The sequence below is a fragment of the Lygodium microphyllum genome, chromosome 17 (genome assembly GCF_053477565.2).
Source record: "Lygodium microphyllum isolate KBCC chromosome 17, Lygodium_microphyllum_v1.1.10, whole genome shotgun sequence".
NCBI classification, from domain to species: domain Eukaryota; kingdom Viridiplantae; phylum Streptophyta; class Polypodiopsida; order Schizaeales; family Lygodiaceae; genus Lygodium; species Lygodium microphyllum.
Window position 1 is genome coordinate 59,170,428 of NC_141151.1, and position 25,649 is coordinate 59,196,076.

At 41.8% G+C, this 25,649-nt stretch overlaps 1 protein-coding gene across 1 annotated transcript; it reads right to left on the reverse strand.

Moving 5' to 3' along the window:
• Nucleotides 1-2,328: 2,328 nt before the first annotated feature.
• LOC148021930 (uncharacterized) lies at nt 2,329-22,515 on the reverse strand. The gene is made up of 4 exons (XM_087696677.1): nt 21,872-22,515; nt 3,194-3,268; nt 2,841-3,044; nt 2,329-2,754 (listed from the first exon to the last, which is right to left on the reverse strand). Exons 1-4 carry the CDS (start codon nt 22,367-22,369, stop codon nt 2,740-2,742), a joined length of 792 nt encoding a protein of 263 aa, XP_087552803.1. The 5' UTR covers nt 22,370-22,515; the 3' UTR covers nt 2,329-2,739.
• Between the last annotated feature and the right edge of the window lie 3,134 nt (nt 22,516-25,649).

The window sequence follows — 25,649 nt, forward strand, 5'->3', positions numbered from 1 at the left end:
TTGTGCATGTACGTCAAATCTCTCTCCATTCTCTGACTCAATTTTAAATTGAAATATTTACAACCCCACCCCCACCTACCCACAATGTGTAAAATTCGTAAGGTCATGATGCCAACCAAGCGTGGATGCATGCATGTATATGTATGTGCGCGATGCATGGAGTTTACATATACTCGCATTTGATTAAGCATTTCATGTTTTACCAATGCATATACATAACTTGAGCTTCGGCATTGTTCTCATTTCCAAATTCAACACACTTCAATAGATGATCTTGCATGCCCAGATAATTCTTCTATTTTACTTTGTTGGGATAGCCATTGCTCAGCCATAGGTATGGTATCCTATTGTTGTGAGTACAAACGATGAAATAGATGAGTTGAAGTGCTATTTTCATTCATTCCTAACGTCTTATTGCAAATGGGAAGCAAATCTTAAAGCTCTATGGCGTGGCTTGCACTGTAAAAAGGTCAACATGAATGAATCAAGGCTTTCAAATTGGTGGAAACGTATCTATACGCCCATATACATTTGTCATCCCATGCCAACCTACCATAGACAAACTGAATAGAACTAAGAGGTACATTATGGCTTGTTTACTAGAATTGAGACCAATTGAATGAGTTTTAAGTCTCACTCGTTATATTTGACTATCATGTTTGTATAGATGCAACGCAATCAAACAATCTTGTGTGCATGTCAATGTTTTAGAAAGTTAGACAGCCCAACGTGTATGTTTATCTTGAAAATCCTCTCATAAATTTTGATTCTGTAATATGAATTCCAAGTTGCCCACAAAAGAGAATCCAATACATGAGCTTGAAACAAAGGACCTTAGTATCGAAGGATATTACATTGTAGCAGCAAGAGTTAAGACGTCCTACCTAAAATTATCACATTGTTCTTGGTGCTCTAAACATAAAAATGAATTGCTTATAAAGACATGAAAGAATCTTTAGTTGCTTCATAGAAAGTTCTTCACAGCCCTAGTTGAAGCTCGTCTTTTGACTTTGTAACTATTGTACTCTAAATCTTATTTGTTAAGGGATGATCTAGGTCTTTAAAATATATACAATGATATTGCATCATGTGTTCTTAGTGCTTAAGCATGAAAACCAAGTACCAACAAAGCTAAAGAGACTAGTTGTGACTTCCTCTCCTTTCCCCACATTTGTAGAAAAAGTTTTCCACACAAATGGAAGCTTAGATTTTTGGCTTTGTAACTATCATCCTCTAAATTTGTGCAAGGATAATCAAGGACCTTAGAATGTATCCAAACATATTACGTTCCAAAAGGCAAAAGTGAAGACATGCTATTTGACATTGCACATTGTTCTTAGTGCTTCAAGCATGAAAATGAATTACTAACAAATATCTAAGAGAACTATTAGAATCTTCTTTGCTCTCCTTTTCCCCAATTATAGAACATGTTTTTTATTGCCTCTAAGGCTAGTCTTCTTTGTTTAGTTACCTTAGTTTGCTAACTTTGTAACTACCTCAACTTGAAATGTGCAATTTGTGAACATAATTCAAAAGTTAGGTTTCATATTTGCCTTTGCAAGACAAAATTAAAACTCATAATGGTAGCTAAGATGGCTTCAAAACCCACAAACATCCCTATAGCTACTTTGATAGTAGTAATTAGGAATGATTGTTTTTGAGTGTCCATTTATTGAGCTTGACATCTCGAAAACAATCATCCCTAGTTGGCCTTGACATCTCCATAGGGGACAATTATCATAAATTAACAATGGGTTAAGGTACGTTGCTGTTCTTAGTTATCCTTTGATGTGAAGTCTTAAGCCCTTCAATTCTTACAAAACCAGTTTAAACATGTTATGAGTTGCAAAAACTCATTGCACCCAAGTTCCGCAATAGACTTCAATTCTTTGCACTTGGAGCCAAAACCTCAAAATTGTTGCTCTCCTACTTCGTCTTCCATCTCTTCTTTTGGAGTGTGAGTGGACAGCAGCATCAATCCTTCAAACGTGCGATGACAGGACTCATAATGAAGCTATGTGAAGGAACTAAAGGTAGCGAATGATGCCTTCATTAAGGAAGATGCAAGGGAATCTATCATAATTTGAGATGATGGACAAGAAACTTGTGATTTTTTGCCTTGTACAAAGTTGAGGCAATTTGATGATTTACGAGAGAAGCACGAAGAGAATCATCTCCACCAAACTAAACATTCCAAGAACCTCATAAAAATTTTCTCAAACTAATGCTTTGGCTCACTTACTTTGGTCTGGTACTTTTAAGAAGTACAAAGAATCTACCTCAGCAATGGTCTCGTGTTCAACAATAAGAACTTCAAAGATCTTTAGGAATATTGGAGTTGCAAGCTATTCAACATCAGTCATAGATTGGTCTTTTCATTTCACTTGGATTTGCAAATCAGCAACAGTTACAATGCAGTGGGAGTGAATTGCAATATCAAAGCTCAGCAACATATATTGTCATGTATGTTTTCAGAGAATTCTTGGATCAAAATAATTCAAAATTGTGAAATCAAAGGGAAGCTTAGCTATTCCTGTGTGTTTTGTTATTGCTGAGTTTCTACAAACCAGCACCCCTGAGATAAATATGAGCTAGGTGATTGCGAGGATATGTCACTGATGATGGCCAGTAATTAAAGCCTTTCGATACTCTTAACGTAAGGTTCACTCACACAATACTGGTCCCTGGCACATTGCTTTACATTTTGTCAACTCTATCAAGAAGAGTAACTCCATGTGCTCAGAATCTTCTCCTCTGTAAGAAAAAAAATCTGTCGTCTTACGAAACATGTACTGAACAGAGAAATTGAAAAGTTTGAAGCAAATGTTAAGAAAACATACATTTGACGTAGCTTGTCGTGTCTGATTAACTCGACTTCTCACATGGACGTTTTCCTTATTTCCAACAGCAGCCAACTTGCGAAGACTTGGCCTGTACAAAACAATGACTCTTCCAACTTTTCCAACTACTTGTGCTTGAGTTGAAGCTTCAATCTTTTTGCTTACTACCTCCACCTCCTCTGGACAATTGTCCAGTATTCTTAGCTGTGGCATTTGGAACCAGGAAGAATCAAATGATTTCCAACAAGCAGAAGTCAACAATGCTGCTAGTAATATGGTACAGCTGTCAAAGCTAAGACTACCATACAGAAACAGGATAACTCTTGCACAAAAGACACTGAAGAAACACGAACCTTTAGAACTTCCCTTGCCTCCAATAGATCGCTTACTGCCTTTGCCAATGCCACAGTGACCCCTGATTTTCCCACCTGCACAACAGAGTAACCAGTGAAACCACTGCAAAGGCATCATATGTTAAAAATAAAAAGTTCTTTTTACAGTGCTGTCGTCATCATGTCCGACTGTACACTATTAAAGATGTGATGGATCAGAATTACTGCTTGCAATCTGCCAGAAACCAACTGGAGATCACCAGATTTGTCGAGTGATGTGCACATAATCCAGGAATGGTCTGGAAAATGGATTCCAGAGCCCAGAAATTCAAGATATCAGAATGATGGATTTGCACTGTGAATCATGCTTTCATGAGAATTGTATGTATGAATTAAATTTATTGGTTTGTGTTGACAATTATACTTGGATTTATTTCTTGGGGTACTTGTAATCAGCATGCTTCAGCTGTTGATGACATGAAAAGGTACCACATGGCAGAAGGATGTGGTGGTGAGGCACATCTGAACTCTTGGGTGAAAGAAAACTGAGAACAGACACTCACACGCTCTCTCAACTCAGATGAGGTTAAAAACAACTTTGAAGGAGAAAATTGTCTCTAATGTGCTGAGATGAAAACGGAATTGATGTGACGTGCATTCGACTAAACATGCCACTTATGAGTCTCATCAGTCAGGTGGCCAACATTACATGTTAGCCTCCCTCACGTGCCAGTAAAACCCTTTTGGAGCCCTGAAAATGAGACAGGCCCAAACATCTCAAATCATGGATAGATGATTGAGTGTATAAAGCATTCTCCATAACAAACTAGATCATCCACATACATTAATCGTACATTAATCTCCCCTTGTACTGCAGCTTTGACATAGCAGTATTTCCCTTAAAAATATCAAAAGGCAAATGTTTTTAAGGGATAGAATAAGCTACAACCATGCCAAAAAGCTTTCTGGGCCATGGATACATAATTGGCCAAAGCTTTGGACGTTCCAAAAGGCTTTAGACTATTGCTTAAATGGTTAAAAAGTGAGATTAAATGATCTGGCTACTGAATTGGAACACATTGAATTACCTTACAAAATTTGGCTATATAAAGTCACACTTGGACCTCCATCTTCAATCAAAAGGTCTTCGGTCTTCCATTGCCATTGGTTAGGCACTCCTACTCATGCATGTGATTGTTTTCAAGCATACGAAAGTTTTGGCACCAGCATAGTAACAAGGGATGGTTGGAATGATCTTGCAGAGGATGGAATTGCCTTGGAACCGATCCTTCCCAAACTAGGGGGACATCCCATGTCCAGTCCTCAACAAGTGGACTACCAAGGGACTGGAAAGGTTATGTGCTCCCCTATTAAGAATAGGAAAGAGACAACCAAGGGACAACTGGAGGATGTTCACACAGGCCCTCTTACAGGATTTCCAAATATTTGATCACCATGCGTGCAACACGCACATGTGCATTGCATGTGTGCAAACACTTTGTACCATATAGACATAAATACGAATATACATACTTAATTCATGATTCTCTTTTAAAAATAAGCCATACACCTTGTCATGTCCCTTACCCAAGACTGAGGAGCTCTATAAAGAGTCCCTCCTTTTATAGGTGTAGGGTGGCTAAAGATCTAGAATCGATGATGCAAGCGCTAAGATGGCATATCTTCTAGAAGGTTCTATGATGACATGGCAAGGGTAAATTAATTCACATGGCTCGAGGATGTCCTCTTAAGGGTGCATTCACATGGGGTGTGGATTCATATGGCATGAGCAAGAATTAATCCGTACACTTGATCATGGCATGTCCGTGACAAGACCTATGGAGCTGTTGCTTACAATTGGGTGTTGTCGCCTTGCAATTGAATGCTGTTGCCAAGATTTTCTCTCTCCTTTGAATGTTGCGTTTGCAATTTCTAGCTGCCGCCTAACATTCTCTCACCTCTAATATCTACGTTTGCATCTAATAGTTGTGCATATTCTCTCTCTTCAGGTATCTGCATTTTTAGTATTTCTCTCTCCTGCACTTATCTACATCAGATCCAACCTTCCTTGGCTGCGTTTGTTGGTGTTCGACACTCGAAGGCTACCTTTGTTGCTATTCGAGATCCGTTCGGAGTACAACACACTCTACAACTCATAACCTTTGCCTTGATACAAGAGATATGAGAGTTCGAGGTTCAGTATTCATGGCATAGTGCGTTTGTTGCATGAGCATTGTATATTTATTATTTATTCATTTTATTATTCATTGTGTTTGTTATCTTTGAAATACCCTAACCCTAACCCTAACTATGTTTTGAGTTTATTAGTCACTGCTTTGTTGTATGATTGGTTTCATGCTTTCTTTTGCGTTTAGAGCATTTCTTCATAGAGGGTTAGTTGCCTTTTCTTTGGGAGGGAAAACCAACAATAGCAAGAACTCACGAGATACGAAGGCAAGCCAAAACAAGGGTGACACCACCTCCTCCAGTAGAAACAAAGAAACATGACTCCTTTTATAGCAAATTCCTAAGAAAAATAGGTTTCGCATACACTGCAAGAGGTCGGGCCATGTGGATGAGGAGTATTGTACCAAGGCCCAAGGTCTTTCACCTAGAAAACCATAGCAAACTGCTGCAATTGCCTCCATTCCAACTAGCCAATCTAGTGGGGCTATGCCTCCTGCTGTTGCGCCACCTACTCCATTTGCCCCAATGGCTACTAAATATGTGGCATGCGAACAATCTCAACAATCTATCTCTCTCACTACTCCTGAAGGATTGGCTAATTGGTCTGCTACTGACTCACCTATTGCACTCTACACATCCATTCCTAGAACATCCACTGCACCTTTTATAGCCACTTCCCCACCTCGCCGTATGCAATAGTGGCCACACACTTAGCCTTTCTCTTTTTAGACTTCCGCTGCATAGTTACATACTCATTGCATTGCACTTGTTTTTTGGGGCATCTCACTACTTACATCTACGCTTCCAGATTTTCATCTCTTTTGCAAGGTTTTGTATTTCAATATAGACCTAACATACAAGCTTGGACCAATCCTTTCTGAGCTAGAGACAGGAGATGCGTGCCATTCCTTTCATGGTTCCATCTACTTGGAGTTTTGCTCTTCTACCGGCATGGACGTTTCCCCTCCCACAGTGGATCTTTCAACATCTCTCTCAATGCTATCCTGGTGGTAACTTCTATCCTTGCCCTTCCAGTAGGGATGCTTCATCATTTTCATCCACATGGTTCTCAGCCCCACATGAAGACCAACATCCTCGAGCTCCTCTTTCTTCTTCGACATCGACATCCAAGTTGAGAGGGGGTTCCTATCCTTCTTGATATTCTACAAGTTTCACCAATTATCTTCGATATCTGCCTTTTTTTCCCTGTTGTACCTTCCCCTATACATTGCATGATTTCATCATCTTTGTACTAGGGCGCTTGGGCAAGCAAACAATTTTCCCACAAGGGACATTGCTCAAGTGCCACTTGCTACATGAGCATTCTTCAGCATGTACCATTGTGTAGAGCATTGCTAGACGGATCCTAAGCTGTTTCCATCGGCGGATTACACCACCATTCTTCTTCATATGACGCACTTTTCGGATGACTAGCCACACTGGGATTGAGATATGGCCCAAACTCTGCCGAGAGGCAGCAGTGGGAAATCTTGGACAATGGGCGAAAGCTTGATCCAACAATATCGCATGGGTGAGTGAAGAACGTCGCAAATGCAAGGAATGGCAATATCGCTTGTAAAACCCTTTCGTCAAGTGTGCGATGGTGACAAAACTTAAAGAAGAAGCCCCAGCAAACTCCGTGCTAACAGCCGCGGTAAGACCACTGCGGCGGGGAGCGCAAGTGTTATTTGGAATGACTTGGCATAAAGGGCACGTAGGTGGTAAGTTAGGTTGAAGATTAATGACGCTAGCCCAACTGGCGGAATGCTTACGAAACCAATTTACTTGAGTGAGATAGAGAAGAGTGAAATTTCGTGTGTAGGGATAGAATCTAGAGATACACGAAGGAACGCCGAAGTAGCGAAGGCAGCCCTTTGAGGGGCTACTGACGCTAAGGTGCAAAAGCTTGGGGAGCAAACGGGATTAGATACCCTGGTAGTCCATGCCGTAAACGATGAGTGTTCGTTTTTTGTCTGTGGATCGGAAGCTCAACTAACACGTTAAACAATTCGCCTGGGGAATACGGTCGCAAGACTAAAACTCCAAGGAATTGATGGGGGATTGTACAAGAGATGGAGCATGTGGTTTAATTCGATACAACGTGCAAAACCTTACTAGCTCTTGACATAGAAACACTTGGCATATGCACATTTGACATATGAACTAGTGTACTTGTTCTTAACGGGATAAGAGAAAAATTCGTACAAGTCTTAACGAGATAAGAGAAAAATTCGTACAAGTGTTGCATGGCTATCATCAACTCGTGCCGTGAGACGTTTTAGTTAACTCCTATAACGATCGAAACCCTTGTTTCATATTGCTGAGACATGTTTACAAAGGATCCATGCCGTCTTTCATCGACTGCCGTACAGCTCAATGGTTGCTTGAGATCGTTGGTATTCTTTTTATTGGGTGTTGCATTCATGAAAAACTACTCGTAGTTTTACTATGGAGGAAGATCTAGATGGATCCTAAGTTGCTTCCACCGACGGATTACACCACCATTCTTGTTCACATGATGCACAAAAGGATGAGGCTGAATGGTGGGCATGCAGTCTATTTATAGATGTTGAAAGGTGTCCCAAAGAATTAGGGTTTTTGGGAAACACTGAAACTCTCTTGAACTATGCACCAAATTTGCGTTTTTAATTAATTAAGCATGTTTTGGAGTTGTTGAAAAATGCTAATCAAGTATAAAGTGTATTTTAGCACAATACCCCCTCTTAGGCCCAAAATTGAGCCTAAAAGGGAAGGCTTTGTTAGAGCCTAACGCAGAGCTGAGTTTGAACGCGACAGATAACACATACAGAGAGTAGAGAGTAGTCAGTAGAAAGGAGAGTGAGTATGACACCTTTCTTATTCGGTACACTCCTTAGGTTTTAGATAGATATATATGAAAGTACAAATGTGCTAAGGGTGTGTTCACACCCATACACATATAAAAGGCACGACGGCCCTTTATTCCCAATAACCTCCCACGTAAAGGCAATGTGTCTTAAGAGGAGAAAAGAATCAACTAAGTCTAGGTATGTACAAAGCTAAAATACATATACCTATCCAACTCCCATCATCTATCGACAATGAGTAAATCGCTCTACTGGAAGACCCTTCGTGAGAAGGTCTGCAAGATTATCATCTGTATGCACTTTGACAAGCTCAATGCTCTTGCTATCAAGTACATCTCTAATGAAGTGATACTTCACCTGTATGTGCTTAGTCTTTGCATGAAAGACGAGATTCCGTGCTAACATGATAGTACTCTAACTATCACCATGCAGAACAGGTAACTCTGTAGTGCCAAGCTCTCCCACCAGACGTGAAATCCATAAAGCCTCCTTGCATGCCTCAGTGGGACCCACATACTCTGCCTCGATAGTAGACAATGCAACACACTTTTATAGCCTGGAGATCCAAGAGACTGGAAGGTAAACACATACCCAAAAGTGGACTTTCTGCAGTCCGCATGACCAGCATAGTCTGCATCCGTAAAGCCAACGACAGATGCCTTCTACTTTCCAAAGTAGATGCACAAATCCTTTGTGCCTTTGAGGTATCTCATAATACCTTTCACTACTTCCCAATGCTTTTTAACAAGGTTTGCCATGTATCTACTAACCACTCCCACTGCAAAGGCAATGTCAGGACGTGTAGCAACCATAGCATACATCAAACTGCCAACAACTAAAGTATATGGTATCTTGGCCATTTCAACCTTCTCATCATCAGATGTAGGGCTGTCCTTTGCACTAAGTTTCACATATGGAGGCATTGGAATTCCAATTGTTTTCCCCCCTCCATTTTGAAACACTACAAAACCTTGAAGATACACTCTTGTTGAGATAGATAGAGTAATCCTTTTGACCTATCTCTGAGTATTTGCATGCTAAGAATGTGATTTGCATCACCAAGATCCTTCATGTCAAGGCTGCCATAAAGACTTTGCTTCAACGAGTCCAAGGCATGAGTATCCCTACCAACAATCAACATGTTATCAACATACAGAACCAAGATAATCAGGCTGCCATTTGCTGCCTTCTTGGTGTACAAGTAATGATCTACTTGACTTCTATGAAAACCTTGAGACTGCATAAATGTATCAAACTTATGATACCATTCTCTTGGTGCTTGTTTCAGCCCATACAAACTTCTTTTGAGTTTGCATATCATCTTCTCTTTTCCTTTTGCCACAAACCCTTCAAGCTGCTACATATATATGTCTTCATGCAAATCACCATGTAAGAATACAATCTTTACATCCATCCATATGAGCTCCATATCTTTAGCTGCAACCAAGCCCAAAATGGTTCTCAATGTAGTCATCTTGACTACAGGGGAGAATATCTCATTAAAGTCAACTCCATGTTCCTGCTTGTACCCCTTCGCAACCAATCTTGCTTTGTACTTTGGCGAGGAACCAAAAGTGACCATCTTGTAAATCCATTTGCATGGAAGGGTTTTCTACCCTTTAGGCAACTGCACCAAGTCCCAAGTGTCATTTTTCTCAAGAGATTCCACCTCTGACAACATGGCTTTATACCATTTCTTGTTGTCCTATCTGTCCATTGCTTCTTGAAAGCAAGACGGTTCACCAGTCTGTCAACATGACATAATCAGCCACATTGTTTGCACCAAGAATGAATCTATCAGGTTGTCCAGTAGCCCTAGACGATTTTCTAAACCAATGATCATTGTTTACTAGCTGTTGAGCCTGCAAATTTCCATTTTCAGCTTGCTGTCCTGGCATTTCAGCCTGCAAAGTAGCATTAAGCAGGTTCATTTACAGCATGTATTTGCTGCTGTACACAGCGGGCATTCTTTGTTGTCCAAAATGTATTTCTTCCCGGAATACAACCCTACGGACCTCCTCAGTCTTTTCTGGCTGTTTATGCATGCGATTTTCCCGGAAGATAACATCATTACTGTGTACTACTTTTCTTTTCTCAGGATCCCATAATCTATACCTCATTTTACCTTCATCACCATATCCTAGGAAAATACATTTACAGGACTTTGGCTCAAGTTTGATGCGTTCTTCCTTACGTATGTGTACAAATGCTTTGCAGCCAAACACTTTCAAGTGTGCATACGAAGATAGCTCGCCCGACCACGCTTCTTGGGAAACTCCCCTCCCCCCCCCAAGACCTATTTAGTGACCAATTAATCAAGTGTACCGCTGTCATTATAGCCTCTGCCCAAACCATGGGATAATGCAGCATATGAGACAGCATCCTACGGACCTTATCCTGTATGGTTCGATTCATATGCTCTGCAACTCCATTTTGGGATGGATTATGAGAAGCAGTGAGCTCCCTCTTTATCCCTTTGCTATCACAAAATGCCTGCAAGGCCTTGGACACATATTCCCCACCATTGTTAGAGCGAAGACACTTAAGTGTCTTATCAGTCTAATTTTCAACTAATGCCAATAGTTTTTTAAACTTGCCAAGCACTTCGTCCTTGCTACGAATAGGGTAAACCCATACCTTCCATGTAGCATCATCGACAAAGGTGACAAAGTATTTCTTTCCCCCTAAAGATAACCCTGGCATTTGACATACATCAAAATGTACTAACTTTAGAGAAGAAGATTTCAATGAAAGAGACTTCTTATGAAACGTCTGTGCATGTTTACCATAAACACAATGATCACAACGCTCAAAATCAACATAACGAAGACAAGACACGTAACCCAAACGAGAAAGCACTTTCATTCCAGTTTGACTCATGTGTCCCAACCAGCCATGCCACAAAGAAACACTTGGCTGCTCGGTCACGACAACGACATGGTCACGTACACTAGATACATGGAGAGGATACAAGGTATCACTTTTACAACCTTTCGCAATCACTCTAGATCCCTTACAAATCTTCCATTTCCCATCACCAAAGATGGTATGAAATCCATCGTCATCTAGCTACCCTGTGTTAGTCAAGCTTTTCTTAAGCTAAGGTACATGCCATACATACTGAAGTGTGAAGACAAAACCATGCTGAAACTGCAACTACACACTTCCAATATCTGCAATGTCACATGCATAGTTGTCCCCAAGATGGACAACACCATGTCAATCCCCTGTATAGTCAGAAAACCACTCATGATGAGGGATGACATGAAAGGAAGCACTTGAATCTAGAATCCAAGTATGCATGTCATCATCCATATTTCCAAGTAAAGCATGTGTACTAAAGTGAAAAGAGACAAAGAGTACGTCATTCCCACTGTCACTGTCATGAGTGACTACATTTCCCTCTTCGATTTTGACACTGCTCTTCTTAGGCTGACTCTCTTTCTTCTCTTCCTTGCTATCATCTTTCTTGCCCTTTCCTTTCTCTTTTTTCCATTTGTAGCAATCACATTTAAAGTGACCCTTCTTGCAATAATGATGGCATTCAATATCCTTACCACGTGATTTACTTCGTCCCTTGCTACCAGATTTGCCTTTTTGCTGTGATCTGTCCCTAGTATGTAAAGCACTGGAAGACTTACTGGATGCATTGTCCTACCGATTTATTTCTTCGATGAGTAGAGCACTCTCTACATCAGCATACAAAAGGATCGCATTAGAATTGCTCATAGCAGTCCTAAATGTATCCCAACTCTCTAACAGAGCGCAAAAAGCAAGAAATGTAGCTTTAAATTCTTCATCAATCATGAGCTTCAAGGCAACCAACTAGCTGAAAATGGAGTTAACTCACTCAAGTGAGTAGACATTCATGTACCCTCTTTCATACGCAAATCCATAAGCTTTTTCAGCCAATAGACTTTGCTTGCGGCACTCTTCTGTGCATACAGTTTTTTCAATCTAGTCCAAATAGCATAGGGAAAATCCAAATCTTCAATGTTGAATAGCAAGGTATCAGAAATCGATAGCTCGATAGTTGAGCGTGCAAGCTCATTTAACTCATCTCAGTCTTCTTGTTCCATATCCGTGGGCTTTGCCCCTTTGGTCTTAATCGACTTTGCCTGCTTCTTCTGCAACAAAATATTATAGCACTGTTTTTGCCAGACTGCAAAGTTATGTGCTTCTTCAAGCTTCTTAATGTGCATGAGATGACTGCTGTCACTATTGCTAGCCATGATTTTCAGCCTAAATGTGACAAAAAAATTCAGCGAATGCAGGCCCAAACTGTCGCACAAGTGACCAAGGTATAAACAAGTACCAACCAACAATAAATAACCATGTAAATGCAAAAATTTCAGATCTGCAAATAAATTTTCAGAAGCATCAAACCTTGTGCTACAGCACTCCACAACTGATTACAGCTGTTCCAAGGACAAATACATCACATTACATGAGAAGTCCCAAATTTTAGCTGCAATTTCTGTTGTACATGCACCCACGGGCATGTACAAGTGACCAAGGTACAAACAAATACCAACCAACAATAAATAACCATGTAAATGCAAAAATTTCAGATCTGCAAATAAATTTTCAGAAGCATCAAACCTTGTGCTACAGCACTCCACAACTGATTACAGCTGTTCCAAGGACAAATACATCACATTACATGAGAAGTCCCAAATTTTAGGTGCAATTTCTGTTGTACATGCACCCACGGGCACAAAATTTGACACGCACGGTCAAAAGCCCCAAAATTTTTGTGCTTAAAGTATCAACATACATCTACACTGTCTCTGGCATGCATAGAATAGGCCAATTTTGCCAAAATAGAGCAATTTCAGCAAAACCCCCAAATTTTTCCTAGTGCTAGATATCCAAATTGCATGGAATTAAACCAGCATGTACATAAAATGACCAAATGGCGCACAAATTGTTAGAATATCAAGCTCCCATTATTCTCCTATCAGTATGTATGACCGACATTAGCTGTGTCCAGCTGTATCAGCAAGTGTGGGACATTAAATAAGTCGGTGGTCTTAGACCCAGTGTGAATGGTTCTACGGACCTTAGTACTATTGTATACACTTATGTTATGTGTGTGGTCAACGTGATAATGGAAGAAGTAGAGAGCACTCAGCTCTTCACTCTTATCTCTGTCTCTGATTGTTAACATGGTATCAGAGCACCCATGACTGGGCTCTGTGGAGTGCATGCGAGAAGAAGACCTGAAGACTGACCTGCCAAGGTTGAAAAGAGAAGAGTGCTGCCTGTCATTTCTCACCATTGCTCACACAGGGTATGCATTGTTTTCATTTGGTCTTGATCTTGCTCAAGAGTTGTTCCTGGCTTGGTTGGAGTCTTTCAAAGGCTCTATTGAACATCTTGGAGAAGGCATTGAACATCATTGGTGAAGAAGCTTGCTGCTGTGAACTCCCCAGGCTGCCAGCGTGTTTGCACCAGGTCAGAAGGCTGCCTCTGTTGGCTGAAAATCAAGCCATTGATCATCTACAAATTGCTATAAAGCATGTCTGCACTCTTTGGAAGGTACTTGAAGACTACAAGAAGCTATTGCTTGTGTTGGATCTCTGTTATGAGCTGGAATCAGAGTATACAGATCTGTAAAACAGTCCTGAACTGTTGAGAAAGTGAAAGGACAGCTTACATTTGATCATCTTTGAGCTACAGAAGCTCCTGGTCATGCCTAAAAGCAACAAGACTTAGACATTTGCTTGGAGGCCGTATGTGCATGTTCTCATGTGTTGGAGCTGATCTGTTATGACTGAAATATTCTGATCTGGAAGCCATTGACAGGCTGAAAACTGTCATTGAATGCGGACAGCAAGCATCACCTTCTACTGAAGCATGCAATGACACTGTTGATCTCTAACAACTATATGCTATTGGGAATATGTTTGGGAATGCTTGGAGCATTGAATTGGGCATTGAGCATGATTAAAAACTGAAATCTGAAGCTAAAATTGAATGCATTTACGTTGTCTTAGCTGGGTACAAACTGTAAATGCAATGTATGCCACTAGCTTTTGAAGACAGCTTGTCTATGGGTGCCCATATGGTCATGCAGTGACCTTGGTATTTCAAAGTGGATGTATGGCATGTTTTTGAGCTATTTTTTGGAGCTAAAAAGGCTTGATTTCACTGAGTATTTGCTGACTGCAATCTGTGAACAAGTTATTTGACAACCGTACTTGCTAGTTATGCACTGTTTTGTACCCGTATGCTTATGTTTGGACTGTCACATGTACCAGCAGATATTCTAGAGGGTTTGGGATATGTATGACATGTATACACATTGATTTTGGCCTTGAAATTGCTGCTGGTTACACACAGTTTACAGTTTTCAGATTGTATGTATTTACCCTGGCAATGAGGTTGCCGGAGTTTAAGCTGAAGCAACTACATAGCATATGTATTGACTGTTATACCTACGGGTTAGACTACTTGTTTGTGAACTGTTTTGAGCTGTCATTGGGCTGAAATACCCTGGTTTTTTACTGAATTAATTGCAGAAAACTGTCATAAACAGTTGAGGATTGAACTTGGTCAGTCGTGTTGGCTTGCAGGAAGTCAGGCAGTGACTAAATATTGTCTGGTACAATATGGCTAATGCAAAGAGGACTGACAACATAACCCAGATAGTGGGGAAAAAGCTTGACAGTAACAATTATGCCATATGGAAGTTCCGCATGGAGAACTTAATAGGGAAAGGCTACTGGGAGTTGGTGACTGGAGCGGAAGCTGAACCTGAGCTCCCAGATCGACCTACAGCTGATCAGAGACGATTACACCGAGCTTGGACAGAAAGAGCTCCTAGAGTCTTGCACTGGCTCTCTTTATGTATCTTAGATGCCATGGTAATGCAAATAATGGACTGCAGCTCTCCTAAGAATGCGTGGGACATTTTGGTCAAGTACTATGGCACAACCACAAGTGCCAGGAAGATACAGTTGAAGCAGAAGTTCAACAACATGGAGAGAAGGAGCAGATCTATACAGGATTATGTCACAGAGGTTAAGACCATTGCGAATCACCTGGCATCTGTTGGTTCACAGGTTGAATATGAAGACATGGTTGCTATGACTTTGAATGGTTTGGGGCCCTGAGTATAAGTCATTTGACACTTCTGTGTCTGTGAGGGCTGAAATGCCTGATTTTAATGAGCTGGTTGCATTGCTTATCCATGAGGAGGTTAAACTTGGCTTGGCTACAGGGTCAAGCAGTTCTAAAAACAAGGATGCAGTTTTCTATTCCAATCAACGCGGCCGTGGCAACCGTAGTAGAGGCTATGGATCTGACAGAGGAGGCCAGCAGAATGCATCCTATGGAAATAACAACCAGCAGGTATCAAACAAAAGAGGTGGTGGAAACTTTAGAGACAAGGGGAGATCTAGCCCTAGAGGTAGAGGCTCCTGGCAACAGCAACGTCCATCTGACAATCCGAACAAGGATAAGGATTGTCATTACTGCGGGAAGTATGGGCATATTGCCAAGGACTGCTGGAAGAAGCAGGGCAATCAGAAAGGCAAATAACATGGACACTTTGCTACGTCTAGTCAAGCAAATGATACTTCAGGAGATAGATTGTTTGCCATGTAGTATGTAAAAGACAAAGTTGCTGAAAAATCCAATGATGATGCAGTTTGGTATATTGATTCAGGGGCATCGAACCACATGACTCCTCACGGTGATTGGTTCACTAATATGGTGGCTGAAAAACATGGCTATGTCTGTACAGGTAATGACACGCAGCATAGCATTGAACATAAAGGCAAAGTGCCTCTTGTGGTTCATGATGGCAGAAAGAAAAATTTGCATGATGTATTGCATGCTCCATTGATTACGAAGAACTTATTGTCTGTCGGTCAGATGACGGAGCAAAACTTGCAGGTTAGATTCAATAAGCATGGCTGCTTTATTGAAGAGTTTGGCAATGGATACAAGTCGATAGCTCGCGGTCACAGGAATGGCAGAATGTTTACTCTTGATGCTACCTTGCCAGAGCTGAATTCAGCTATGTTTGCCCATGGTTCTAGCACTATCAGAGATTTGGAAATTTAGCACAAGAGAGTGGGGCATGTGAATTTGCAAAGGTTGCAAATTATGCAGAAAAAACTGCTTATTACAGGTTTACCCAAGTTCCAATATTCAGATATTGGTCATCTATGCGATGCTTGCCAGTTTGGTAAGCAGTCAAGGTTGCCATTTGTCAGGCATGTAGGGCAAAGTACACGTCCGTTGCAGTTAGTGCACTCTGATGTTTGGGGGCCAGCCCATAATGCATCCATGGGAGGCTCGAAGTATTATGTGACATTCATTGATGATTACAATCGCTATACTTGGGTTTACATTCTGAAGACAAAGGATGAGGTATTTACTGTTTTTCGGCAATTTAAAAAGCAGGTTGAAAAGGAATTCGATTGCCATATCTCTTGCTTGAGATCAGATAGTGGTGGGGAGTATGTGTCAAATGAGTTTGACAACTTTCTGGTTGAAAATGCCATACACAGGCAGCTTACCTGCAGCTACACTCCTCAGTAGAATGGGGTAGCTGAAAGGAAGAACAGGGTCTTGATAGAAGCTACTCGTGCCATGATGAATGAGAAGAAGATGCCGCTCTATTATTGGGCTGAGACTGATATGACAGCCATGTATATCTTGAATCGGACTCCCATTGCAGGTATTCATGAGATGGCACCGTTTGAGAAGCTGTATGGCTATAAGCCGGATGTAAGTCACATGAAAGTCTTTGGCTGTCTTGCTTATGTGCATATTCCAGATGAAAAAAGGAAGAAGCTGGATCCAAAAGCGCATAAGTGTGTTTTCATTGGATATTCGCAAGAGAAGAAGGCATACAAATGCTATGATACCTCTACCAGGGAGACTTTGGTGAGCAGGGATATTATTTTTTATGAGATGGGTTCTTGGCATGTATCACCGGCTGCAGTGCCCTCGGATATGCCTTCCACTCATGTATCTATGGTTGATTTGCAGCAGAGCACTGCTATGACAGGACCTAGTAGTCAGACAGTATCCCCATGGACAGGGAGATTGAGGAGCTCACCGTCCAATGACACCAGTATGTCAGTGAAGGGGAGATATGATGTCTTGGATAGCAAAGGAAAAGAAAAAGCTACTGAGGATGCATCTGGTATGATGACACCTGGTAGAATGACTTCTGGATATGAGTCTGCTGACACTTTAGACAATGAACTTGGTATTCCGACTGTCTATACGCCTGGCGCAAGACAGAGCAGATACATTCCGCCTCATGAGAGAGGGAAATCGAGCAGTGCACCACAGCCTAGACGCTCACAGAGGGTCAGATACCCTGTTGACAGGTTGACATACAGTGGCTACTCTACAAAGCATTATGCTTATATGACAAAAGTAATGGAGATCAAAGAACCAGGTATATATACTGAAGCAGTGGAAGATGAGAACTAGTGTGCAGCTATGGATGAAGAAATGAATGCCTTGGCTGAAAATAAGACATGGGATCTTGTGCCACTGCCTAAAGGAAAAAAGACCGGGACTGCAAAATCAAATGCAAGCCGGATGGCAGTGTGGAAAGGTACAAAGCCAGGCTGGTTGCTAAGGGGTATGCCCAACAGTATGGACTTGATTATGAGGAAACATTCGGCTCTCTTGCCAAGATGGCAACCATACGCACTGTGATTGCTTTGGCTGCTGCTAGAGGCTGAAAATTGCAGCAGATGGACATTAAGAATGCATTTCTTAACAGTGACTTAGCAGAGGATGTCTATATGGTTCAGCCAGAAGGGTATGTTCACCCTGATTTTCAGCATTATGTATGCACGCTGAAAAAGGCATTGTACGGGCTGAAGCAGGCTCCGAGAGCTTGGCATGCTAGGATCAGTAACTACTTGCAGAGATTGGGATTTGCTGTTGGTAGAGCTGATCACAGCTTATTTACAAAGAAGACTGATAGTGGCTTGGTAGTGCTGGTCATATATGTTGATGATTTGATAATCACTAGTGATGATGACTTGGGCATACAGCATGTAATGAAGATGCTGAAATCTGAATTTGACATGAAGCACCTAGGAGAACTAAAGTATTTCTTAGGCATTGAGGTAGTTCCAGCTGAAAATGATTTATTGCTGATGTAGAAGCACTATGCCATGGAAATGCTAAAGAAGTATGGCATGGCTGAATGCAAACCATTGGATACATCTCTTGATCACAATGTCAAACTAAGTAGAGGATATGACTATGTACAAGCAGATGGTTGGCAGTCTGATTTACTTGACCATCACTAGGCCTGACTTGAGCTATGGTGTAGGGCTCATAAGCCAGTTTATGCAGAAGCCCAGAAAGCCGCACTTGGATGCAATTAGACGCATTATGAGATATGTTAAGTCCACTGTAGAGTATGGGCTGTTTTATGTCAAAGATAAACTCTTGAAACTCATTGGATACACGGATGCAGATTGGGCAGGATGCTCATATGACCGTAGATCTACGAGTGGATATGCTTTTGGATTTGGTAGCGGCATGATTAGCTGGAGCAGCAAAAAGCAGCCTACGGTTGCTTTGCCGAGTACTGAGGCAGAGTACAGGGGTGCTGCATTGGCAGCATGCGAGATTTCATGGCTGCTCAAGCTTATGGCTGATTTGGATATTAAGGTGGATGCTCCAGTGACATTATGCGACAATCTCAGTAGTGTACTTCTGGCAACGAATCCAGTATACCGTGCCAGGACAAAACACATAGAGGAACACTACCATTTTATCAGAGAGATGGTTCTTGCAGGGAGAGTAGATCTTATGCATGTGAAGACTGATGAATAGGTTGCAGATATCTTTACCAAGTCTTTGGGTAATGATAAGTTTAGTAGTTTCAGATAGCTACTTGGAGTTCATCAGATGATTTGAGCTTGAGGGGGAGTGTTAGAATATCAAGCTCCCATTATTCTCATGTTAGTATGTATGACCGACATTAGCTGCATCCAGCTATATCAGCAAGTGTGGGACATTAAATAAATCGGTGGTCTTAGATCCAGTGTGAATGGTCCTACGGACCTTAGTACTATTGTATACACTTATGTTATGTGTGTGGTCAACATGATAATGGAAGTAGAGAGCACTCAGCTCTTCACTCTTGTCTCTGTCTCTGATTGTTAACACAAATTTCGCCCAAACAGCAAAAGCCCCAAATTGCATGGGGTCCAATGTCCATCAATGTCGAGAAATTTGGTAAATTTCAGCCCAATTCTTGCATGTACATGAAAATCCCCAAATATTGAAGGCAAATTGTCACAAATTCCTGCAATTTCTGAGACAAATATCACTGTTGTGTCTTGCTCGTATCAAATCTCGACAAATTCCATAAATTTCTCGGATTCAATATGCACAAATTTCAGTGAAATTGAAAAAATTTCACTAAAATGTAAAAAGCCCCAAAATTCTCGTGCAAATATACACCAATTTTGCAATTTCTGAGTCAAATTATCCAGATCTGCATTAAAGTCCCCAAATCCGAGAAAAACCCCAATTTTTCCAAGCCAAGTTTGCACAGATCTGGAAACTGTGCTTCCATGTGTGAACGCCGTCAAAGAAAAGGGGATAAAAGAAAAGATTTGGGGTTTTTTTAAACTTTTTTTTATAAATTTTTCATGGGGTTTGTTGACCCACCACGCAAGTCGTCACGCACCTGTCGGCCGTCCAATCGCCTGTCGACTGCTGCCTTGCCTGCCAAGCGATCATTACGTACCGCCTGTAGCGTGTCGTCACTCGATTGTTGCCCCAGTGGTCCGTTGCCAGCCCATGCCGTCTGCCACCTAGTCTTGGTTGCGTGCACTTTGTCGTTCATGCAACAATCGAATGCACCCAACCAACATGCCTAGTCACTCCCTGCAAAAAGCAACCACTGTACTTGTCCGCCTGCTCACCCTGCTCACGCTTGACTACGCCTTGAGAAGCATGCACTCCTAAGCTGTCTCGAGAAGCGTGCACTCCTTGCCTTCTCTGATACCAATTTGTTAGAGCATAACGCGAAGCTAAGTCTGAACGCGATGGATAACACACAAAGAATAGAGAGCAGTTAGTAGAGAGAAAAGTGAGCACGACACCTTTCTTGTTTGGTACAGAGACTAGAGTACCTCTTTAGATTTTAGATAGATATATATGAAAGTACAAATATGCTAAGGGTGTTTTCACACCCGTGCACATATAAAAGACATTATGGCCCTTTATTCCCAACATGCTTGCAATGTTTACCCCAAGACGTTCCACCCCAAAGCGGCCAAGGCATGAAACAAAGGATACACTTTGCCGACCCAGTGGCCTACCAAGACTACATAGGCAATGATTATCTTACAAAGGAAGTCCAAGTAGTCATCCCAAAGAGGACAGGGCATCAAACAAAGGGTGCTCGTCAACTGCCAAGTGACCTACCAAGCCCTACAAAGGCAGATGAAACCACATTAAACGGTTTTGGGTTTTTTTTTTTTGTGGGTGAAAAGTGAATTTTAGGAGTGGCTGTTGATAAGTAACAATGACCCAAAAGATAGAATTAGGGATGGTACACCCAACACATCATGAAACAGTACAAGCTTACACAACCACTTAAGGATGTCAATGACAAGGAAAAGGTGATGAAGTAGGTTTCTCACTCTATCGTACACATTTTAGCTATCATCCACCTACCATCTGCTGTCTAGCAATCATTGACTTCAACCCACCACTATCTAGCCCTAGGAGACCTGTTTTCAACCATCGCCTTGCTGTTTGGAGGTCTCCAAACTCCATCTGCTACGTCATCATAGCAACTGATCAACTTGAGTTTTCACATCTAGTGCCACGCAACAGGCTACTACCATCTCTCACATTAGGCAATTGCTGCAGTACCTACGTTTTTGCTGTCCAACAAGCCATCTACATCAAAAAACACCTCTCCTGTTATCACCTCAGTTCTCTAACACTTTGGTGATTAGCTTTGGTGTTTCCCTGTAGCCATCTTCATTTCAAGTGGTGTGCTTGCATAATCCATATCCTCTCACTGTAATCCAACTTATATCTTAATTACATATCTGCTCGACATGGCTGAGCTGCATGGTGGTTGAATCTAAACTAAAGTAAAATGGTGTGAGGAAATTCATGTAGAGGACATGATTCTTCATCCATTCACTAGTTTGTGCAACCAACATCTCATGTCTCCTGCTTTGAGCTGCTGTGAAAAGCATATTGCCAACTGACGGAAACTTGTCTCCACAATAGAATCTCTTCCAGCAACACCATCAGCACCAATGAAAGCATGGATACCAAATGAACAAAGTTCCAAATCCCCTCCTCATGGATGCAAAATCTAGTAGCATAGTGCTGTTGCAAGTTGCAAAACAGAGCACACACATACGCACGCATGCATGCACATACAAAGTGCTGCCGGGAAGGGATGTTGAGATACTGTGCCTGCTCCATTTTGGTCACTTGGTTTATGTCTAGGGTGTCCTACTGTTTGGCACAATGACTCATTACAGGATGTCCGATTCTTCTGGACTATGCTAATCACACAGGTTTTCTCCTGCAAAACTTGTAATTTAAGACAAATCCAGGACTTAAACATATTTTTGTAAATAGGTGCAAATGTTGTACAAAAATAGTAAGTGCAGCGAAATGAAGGCGCACATACCTGTTGATAAGTCACCTTCTTCCCCAATTCATGAACATACCCACGAAGCTCTCTTCTCTCTCTGCTTGACAGGGGTGGAAAGGGTCTGGGCTTGACGTAACCTTCAGGAAGCAGGGAAGCGTAGTCTTCTCCTCCATCCGCACCTGCATTCCGAAAGCTATCGCCATCACCTTGCTTTTGGTCCCCCCCCTCCTCATCATCGTCTTCCTCTTCTTCTTCTTCTCCTTCTTGTAATTCTAACTCTTCTTCTTCTTCTTCTTCTTCTTCAGCTAGATTCAAGTTTCCGAATGCACCACCAGAGCGAGGAGAAGCACCCTTCGTGAACCCCAAGGAGAAGGAGAGGTTGACCGGACTGTGTAGGGCGGGGCTACAAGTTAACTTAGGTAGCTGCTTGTTGTTGCATGATGGGAATAAGGAAGCAGACAGGTACGGATGGCACAACGGTATACAGCACATGGCCCTCAAGGCTGAGGCCCGGGCAGCTACAAGAGAGCTCATGATCTCGCATCCTCCGACGACTGACTCTTATGATCTAAACTGAGAAGGTTTTGAAAATTTTCAGAATCTAATGATCCAAAAGACGATTGAAAAGCCAATGAATAGGATGGTGTGTGCGCTTCCGGCGGCGAAAAAACCGTTTGGATCTAGGTCAGGCCCGTGGCACACCAGGCCCTGGACGCCAAGTGTGAACGACACGGGCCACAATCACGGGCTAATCACGGGCCTTGGACGCCCAGTGTGTTCGACACTGGCCAATCACGGGCCCGGATTCTAAAAAGGGGATGTCTGCCCTTTACACACTCTGCACGCCCAAATGGCCATGCCCTGGAAAGCATTCAATGCCTTCCCCGCCCTACTTCGTCCACCATCTTGTGCATCCAATCGTCGTTTACATGCGGGCCCGACACCGTATTCCCGTTGCACTGACCGTTTTTCCTTGCTTTTCATATATAGGTCGATCGATTTCCGACCCTGCTCGTTGATGAACTTCTTGTTTCTTACCTACTATGTGCGACACAAGCCATCATCACTTACTCACACACATACACTCTCTCTCTCTCTGCACCTCCATCGCATATGTCTTTGATACTCTTTACCCATTGATTTCGGCTTCCACTAGAGGCACAATATCTTTCGTCTTTCTAGTCTGGATTGCAATCACATGTCTATTCTTCATGGGTCTAATGCTTACCATCTTTGGCCATTGTCGCCGCACTGTTGGAGATAGATGTAGTAATTGTGTGTATTTATGTCACCGACTTGTCAGTTTTTGCATATGCGGTTGGTACACTGCCCATGAATAATAGCTAGATGACAGCTATCATTATCTACTCTAGTTCGTGGCTCAGTTAGTACGCCACCTTAGTTAGTTGAGTTTGGTTTGAGACCCATATATAGGGTTCTTCTATTTCTATGTACTTGAGTTCTTTTGGCTTACACACAAAAACTAAGAAGATGAAAATTGTTTTCAACCTCCACCTCTGTGTGTATTCCCCCATTGTGCAAGCAAGAAAGCTACAAGTGAGACTCCTTCCTTCTCTCCCACAATCTTGACATGGTATCAGAGCCTTGTTCGTGGTAAGGAGCTCAAGAAAGCAAGCCAAGTTCGCAGTGTTCTGGTAAGAAGACCAGTGTTGCTTTCATTTTTCTGGTTTGGGAGCAAGTCTCTGCAGGTAGCACATTCGGAAAGTGCAGGAGTGCATTGTCTCAGGTTGAGATGCCCTTCGCGGTGAAGCAAGAGGGCAGTATATGCTGCGAGTAAGGGCTTTAGCCCTTGGTGACCCTGTTTTTTTTATTTGAGGCCATTTCGGGGCCTGTTTTGGAGGCGGAAGTTTTCTGCACACACTCAGGAAAAAGCCATGTTTTATGCTGTGCGACCACTGTTCTACAGGTCGGTGAAAAGTTACCACAGAAATTGCATCGTATGCTTGTGTGCAGAGACATTGGGAGTTACAGAATCATCCTTGGTTCTTGTATATGCAAAATCGTCACTAGGAAGTGACTGTGTGGTCAAATACCACTTTCGCCAGTTTTGCAGATTTGCCCTTGTGAGGGTGAAGCTGTGTTTTTTGCAGTGACAGAATTTTTTGCAGTGTTCTGTAATGGCGTCTGATTCTCTTTCACAGATTGTAACTGAAAAGCTTGACAAGAACAACTTCCAAGCATGGAAGTTTAGAATGACGAATTTCCTTATGGGAAAAGGATATTGAGAATTTGTTGCAGAAAATGAAGAAGAACCAGTTCTTCCTGATGTTCCCAATCAACAGCAAATGCAGGCATTTAAAGCATGGCATGAGAGAGACAGGAAAGTTATGTATTGGCTGTCTATCAGCATTTTAGACTCTATGATTGTGCATATTCAGGATGCAAGTATGCCAAAGGAGGAATGGGATACTTTGTCAAAAATGTATAGCACAAATACGCAAGCCAGGAAAATGCAGCTCAAGCAAGAGTTGCACAATGTGCAAAGAGAAAGTATGAGCATCAATGACTACCACATGAAGGTGAAGAAGATTGCAGATGCACTTACTTCCATTGGGTCGCCAGTGGAAGATGATGATTTAGTTTCTGTGACCTTGAATGGTCTAGGAAAGGATTATGCACAGTTCCGAACATCGATTTCCGTCCGTGAAAGATTTCTTGATTTTGAGGAGTTGATTGCTATTCTAATTTCTGAGGAGCAGAGAAATGGTGGTGCATCTTCTTGAGGAGGAACTTTAAAAGAAGCTGTCTTCTACTCAAATGCTGGAAGAGGTAGAGGCAGAGGTAGAGGAGGCCGATCTGGAGGCCGTGGTAGAAATCATAATATGCAGCAAACTCAAGAAAATCAGTCCTATGGAGGAGGATGTGGTAACTCTAGAGGCAGGGGGAGCCAAAGAGGTCGTGGTGGATAGCAAAGAGACCAAAATGCAAACAGCAATGTTGAATGCTACTACTGTGGTAAAATGGATCATATGGCTAAAGATTGCTATAAAAAGCAGAATGACATCATGAATGGAAAATTGCAACAAGGGAATTATGCATCTTCTAGTAGACAGGGTGATGACAGAAATGGGCATTTGTTTATGGTGCAACACATGAACAATTCTATGACAAGTGCAAAAGAAAGCAATGATGTATGGTATGTTGACTCAGGTGCCTCGAACCACATGACAAGTCATGCAGAATGGATGGAGGATGCAAGGAAAATGGAAAAACCAGGATTTCTGGAGACTGGTGATGATATTGCACATCCTATTGTGCAGATTGGAAAAATTCCTTTGTCTATGCAGGATGGGAAAAAGAAATACCTGTCCAATGTATTTCATGTCTCGAATATCACCAAGAATCTGATTTCTGTTGGTCAAATGGTTGAGCAGGGCTTGCAGGTCAGATTTAAACCTCATGGATGCTTTGTTGAGGATATGAAAAATAAAGGTCGCTTGATAGCAAAAGGAAAGAAGAAGGGCAGAATGTTTACGTTGGATGCAGACATGCCTGAATTGAGTGCAGCAATGTTTGCACATGGGACCGGTGTAGTTGCAGATATTGATATCTGGCATAAACGCATTGGTCATGTTAATGTACAGCGACTTAAATTAATGCAGGCCCAAAATATTGTTGCAGGATTGCCTAAATTCAAGGTTGCAGAAATGCATAAGGTATGTGAAGCTTGTCAATTTGGAAAACAGGCAAGGAAACAATTTCCTAGACATGTTCAAGAGAGTAAGAAGCCATTGGAATTAATCCACTCTGATGTGTGGACTACTAAAGCTGCATCTCTTGGAGGTTGTCATTA

What these genes read in the sequence shown, in the direction of transcription:
- LOC148021930 (XM_087696677.1), bottom strand. Translation starts at nt 22,369, where the DNA reads ATGAGCTCTCTTGTAGCTGCCCGGGCCTCAGCCTTGAGGGCCATGTGC. An exon ending in AGAAGGTGACTTATCAACAG is followed by an intron (nt 3,269 to 21,871) that starts GTATGTGCGCCT and finishes TCTGTTGTGCAG; the next exon opens with GTGGGAAAATCAGGGGTCAC. An exon ending in AGGCAAGGGAAGTTCTAAAG is followed by an intron (nt 3,045 to 3,193) that starts GTTCGTGTTTCT and finishes CAAATGCCACAG; the next exon opens with CTAAGAATACTGGACAATTG.